Below are 5,053 nucleotides of genomic sequence, written 5' to 3' on the forward strand. Positions count from 1 at the left end.
CTCTTCACTCTGCCTCCCTATCAAACCAGCGTTCAGAAACATTACTTCGTCAACGTGCGTCCTCTGAGCCAAATCAACGATTCCACGCCTTTGGAATTTCACGTGTCCAATTCCGGAGGCGACTACGTCATTCTGAAGCGCACCCGTCTGCACCTCAATGTCAAAGTCACTCAAACGGACGGTACAGCATTAGCAGAAGATGAAAACGTGGCCCCCGTGAACCTGTTTTTGCAGTCGCTCTTTTCTCAAGTCACGGTCTACCTGCAGAATCAGCTCGTGTCTTCCACCAACAACCATTAAGCTTACAAAAGTATGATGAAGACCCTGTTGGAGTACGGAGCCGAGGCAAAGACCACTCAGTTGACAGCTCAGCTGTTCTACAAGGACGTAGCCGAACAAAACTCCGACCTGGAGAGCAGCGACGTCACTGGATCTCTCAACGGCGGAATGTCATCGAGAGCCTCCTACATAGCGGACACCAAAGTACTGACCATGTCGGGACCCATCTACGAAGATATCTTCGACATGAACCGGTACCTGCTGAACGAGGTGGACCTGACATTGAAGATGTACAGATCGAATCCTGAATTCTGCTTGATGAGCAGCGTGACCGAGCACGAATTCAAAGTTCAGATCTTGGATGCCTACCTGCAGGTGTGCAAAGTCAAAGTCAACCCCGCCCTGATCTTGGCTCACAACACGCTGTTCGAAAGGACGAACGCTCTCTACCCGTATACAAAAAATGAGGTCAAGGTCACCAGCATCCCCACCACGCAGCAGACTCACTGCATAGACAACGTCTCTAACCCCGTGGCCAACAGATACGTCGTCGGATTGGTGGACAGTTCGAGTCTAAATGGCAGCTATACAGGCAACCCGTTTAATTTTAAGTTGTCCATGCTTAAAAATATGACGTTGTACATCGATGGGGTCAGTGTTCTGGGTCAACCCACCGAAGCAGATGATGTCGCCTGTTACGTTAACATGCTAGACGGCATGGGTCTGTGGAAGGAAAACAAGGGAAACGCTATCACCAGAAGTGAATTTCTCTTGGGGAATGACTTGTTCGTCTTCGACATTGATAAAATGTGTGCAGATTCGGAGTACCTGAACCTGGTGAAATCTGGAAGTGTGAGGCTCGAACTTGAATTCAAATGGCCACTCATCACAACGCTGAGTTGCGTCGTCTTGACTCAGAGGAATTCCATCATCGAAATCGACCAGGCTCGCAACGTGTTTGTCAAGTAACTTTCAATTCATCCAAAAGAAAAAAGCAGAGACAATATGAAAGCCTCTCAGCTTTGGTGCGCCATATGGTGTGACCCGAGTTTACAATCTCATGTCATAGGTGTTTTTGCCAAAGATACTTTGCCCACTCTGACACCTGGCCAGCGTGCCAAAGGTGTGGGACTCATTGTCAACACAGAGACTAGCACACGAGAAGGTCGTCACTGGATTGCCATGTATTTCAAAGAGAATAAAGCAGAAATGTTTGATTCTTTATCAGAACGACCCGTGGATAAAGTATTCGATCACTATTTGAAGTCTGAGAATAGCTCCTCTTACACTCGCAATAGAAAGCAATTACAATCTTCAAACTCTGATACATGCGGATTTTTTACATTGTATTATCTGTTATGTAAATTCAAATCCAATTTACGCATGGATGATATTGTACAGCAGTTCGATACAAATGATCATTTAATCAACGATGAATACGTTTCCGCATTTGTTTGTCGGTATTTTAAATATTGTACAGATTCCTGTTCACGCCATATTCATGAGTCATGTACGAGATAATCATAATACATTGGCATGTAGTTAGTGAAATGCTTTGTTTCATGTCTATATGCTGTGGTAGAAGTCAATAAAACATCAGTTTTAGTCCTCATTGTGTCATGTTGTGTATACATACCTATGTGAGTAGTCTATCAAAAACAGATCTATGGTAAAGAGTGACCAAGACACATCATCACCATGGAAGAAGAATTGAAATGTCTGTTGCCTTTTCAAACCCCTACTACCATATCAGTGGTGGGCGGGTCATCGAGCGGTAAAACATTTTGGGTTGCACAACTGCTAAAAGAAGTCAATACCATGTTCGACCCAGCACCAAACCTCATTATTTACTGTTACGCTGTTTGGCAAGATGTGTACAGTGACATAGAGAGATCTGTCAACAACAACATTCGATTTCGGGATTCTCTACCAACAGAAGATGAACTAAAATCGTATTCTTTGGAGACTGACAAGAACTGTTTGCTGGTCGTCGATGATTATATGGAGCAAGTGTGTAAAAATCAGTTATTCTTACGTCTCTACAGTACTTTATCACATCACCTCGGGATTTTCGTCATAAACATACAGCAATCGGCCTAAGCCAAAGGAGAGTGTAACAGAACCATGTCTTTAAACACTCATTACTTCGTGCTGTTGTCCAACCCACGTTCGGCACACGAATACAAAATTTTAGCATCACAAATATTTCCGGGTCAAGCAAAATATTTTTCAGATTCCTTCCAGGATGCTGTGAGTAGGAAAAAATACGGGTATCTCGTTATGGATGTGTCGCCCTATGCAGAAGAGGAATACGGACGTTTGCGTACGGGGATATTTCCAGGTGACGTGTGCACGGTGTACTTACCACAGTAAGGAAAAAACAACAACAACAGAAAACAAACCATTGCGCATGACATTGTTGATGTGTGACTAAGAAGTACAGATGTGCTATACCCTTTTGGTTCATTTCGCTTTCACCCCACAAACAGAACAGAACTAAGGCTCGAAACACGATGGATGTATGTGGGAGGTTTGATGTCGATTCAGTTACAGACTGCGCAGAAATAATAGAGCGCAGTACAGATGTGTACGGAGAAAAGTTTAGCGACAGACTGAAATCCTTCGCTATCTGGCCTCTTCAGATGAAGCAGTCTCCAAAATCCATGGCAGAGGCTGGATTTATATACACAGGACAAAACGACAGAGTCTACTGTTTCAAATGCAAAATTCGCGTACACCGATGGATACCAGAAGATGACCCGATGACGGAACACTTCAGACTGTCCCCTCGCTGTACCTATATCCACATGGTGTGCGAAGAACCCAAGGTCAACAAGGAAGGGTAGAAAAAAGAAATCTCTGTTGTTGTTTTTTGTTTTTGGGGGGGAGGATGCAATAAAACACTATTGGCAAGCATACACCTGTTCATTTGAGAGTGAGACAATCAAACAGTAAACACCATTATGAGTGAACTACTGGAGAAACATTTAACTTTTCTACTGATGCTGGAACAAGCTAACACCAAGCAAAGAAAAGCTTTGCTGACGCATGCATCGCGTGAACAGTTTATGGGTGTTATCACTCTGTTATTCAACATTTTAAGAGGGAATATACACTTATCGGATGAGGATAAAATTCGACTGTCGCGTCACAAGAAATGCATTCGATCCTTGGCCAGCAAGACAGTAAGTCGACGTGAAAAACGTGAGTTGATACTCGCACATCATTCTGTTCTCCCAGTTTGCATCAGAGCCTATCGAGCATACCTCTCGTCGTCAGCAGTCGGAAGATAACGTTCATCATGAGCAAACCTTTGGTTCTACTGACGAGGGAGACATATCAAAGATTGATGACCAACCGAGAAGAACAGAATCCACAGACGACAGTGAATCAGACAGCGGAGGATCCTCAGACAGCGATTTCTAATAGACTTGACAATGATACATCACTGCCTGTTACAGAGGGACAAACTGAAAGGAAGCTCATGCTTCAAGTTCCTGACCAGTTAATCAGAGACATTTCCTCTACGAAGACAATAGGGAGGTTAATGGCTTTGTGGTTGTTCGTCAAAGAAAACATTCTGAGTGGGCAATTGAGTTTGAATAAACATTTACAAGTTGTGATGAGCAATGGAGATGTATTGCATAATTCAAACATTGTGGACTTGATTCGCTATGTTATCACGTCACCCCGTGTTCAAAGCAGACGGCATCCGGAGGGTTACCAGGAATTTCGTAAACTTTTAAGACAATTAAACGTTCCAAAGCATTTCGTGAAAAGCAGACAAAAGGAAGACAAAAAAGAAAAGCGTGTAAAAGCCTTAGTTATCAAGCGTAAAGCAGTTGATGGTGTGCCCGGGAACGCTAAATCGAGAAAGTTAGAAGCTTTTTAATGCACATGAACATGTATATCCTTATAGATGATGTACAAGTTGTCGATACAAATTATGCATAACATGAAATACATTGTTTGTGATAGTTGATGACAAACTAATGTTTACTTTTGATCAACATTGTTAACCTCTTGATGCTTTTCGTCAATTTTGAAAAAGGTTAGACTCTTTGTTTCTCATTGTATAATTTCATTGTGTTAAATAAAATGTAGATCTCATTTTTCTTTTTACCGGTGTTGTTTTTAAAAATCCCCTTTCCTTGAGAACACTCCGTTACACAACGTTTGCAGTCTATTTCCAAATATGGGGACTGAAACAGGAGAAGAAGTTTACATTTGCTTCCACATGACTTAATTGCAGTTGCAAACTTCAATCCCAAGGTCTTTTGGTTCTACAGTAAAACTCAAATCCCAAGGCATGTTTGTTCTGCAGTAAAACAATGCAGTAAACATCCCATCACTTTGTATCAATGATATGTTACTGAGGGGTTAGATGCTTTACCATCATACTACATTGTCTTTGATTAAGATGGTTCCCGATGTCAATTTGCGTGTTAAATGTATGCAGTCTTCTATTTTCCAAGGATTGACAGTGATATACAAGGAGAAGTTTAAGTCTACATTGTTTATTCACTGATGACGTCGCAAGATGCGGTAAAGTAACTTTAGAAAGAAAAGAAATATGGACTCTTTGTAGAAAATGTTCAGCGATATAAAATCATTGTTTACCATCCGTGTTGAATAAACTGTACTTGATGAAAGTTATTTTATTAAACCTACATTCATACATATGGACATTGAGCCGTAGGCATCAAGCCCTGGAGTCTGGATCCCGTCTTGTATTAACAGCAGCAAGTGTTGCGGCTATTGTATGCCCCCACGA

General features: G+C 42.0%; 1 protein-coding gene across 1 annotated transcript; it reads left to right on the plus strand.

The window, feature by feature from the left end:
• Window positions 1-312: 312 nt before the first annotated feature.
• Window positions 313-1,248, plus strand: LOC139474057 (uncharacterized protein F54H12.2-like). Its single transcript, XM_071256918.1, has one exon. The coding sequence runs from the start codon at window positions 313-315 to the stop codon at window positions 1,246-1,248; it is 936 nt and encodes a 311-aa protein (XP_071113019.1).
• The last annotated feature ends 3,805 nt before the right edge of the window (window positions 1,249-5,053 follow it).

The sequence above is a fragment of the Haliotis cracherodii genome, unplaced genomic scaffold (assembly GCF_022045235.1).
Source record: "Haliotis cracherodii isolate W230 unplaced genomic scaffold, xgHalCrac1.p SCAF_3, whole genome shotgun sequence".
Taxonomy (NCBI): Eukaryota; Metazoa; Mollusca; class Gastropoda; order Lepetellida; family Haliotidae; genus Haliotis; species Haliotis cracherodii.

Coding starts and splice junctions, on each gene's coding strand:
- LOC139474057 (XM_071256918.1), top strand. CDS start 313: ATGATGAAGACCCTGTTGGAGTACGGAGCCGAGGCAAAGACCACTCAG.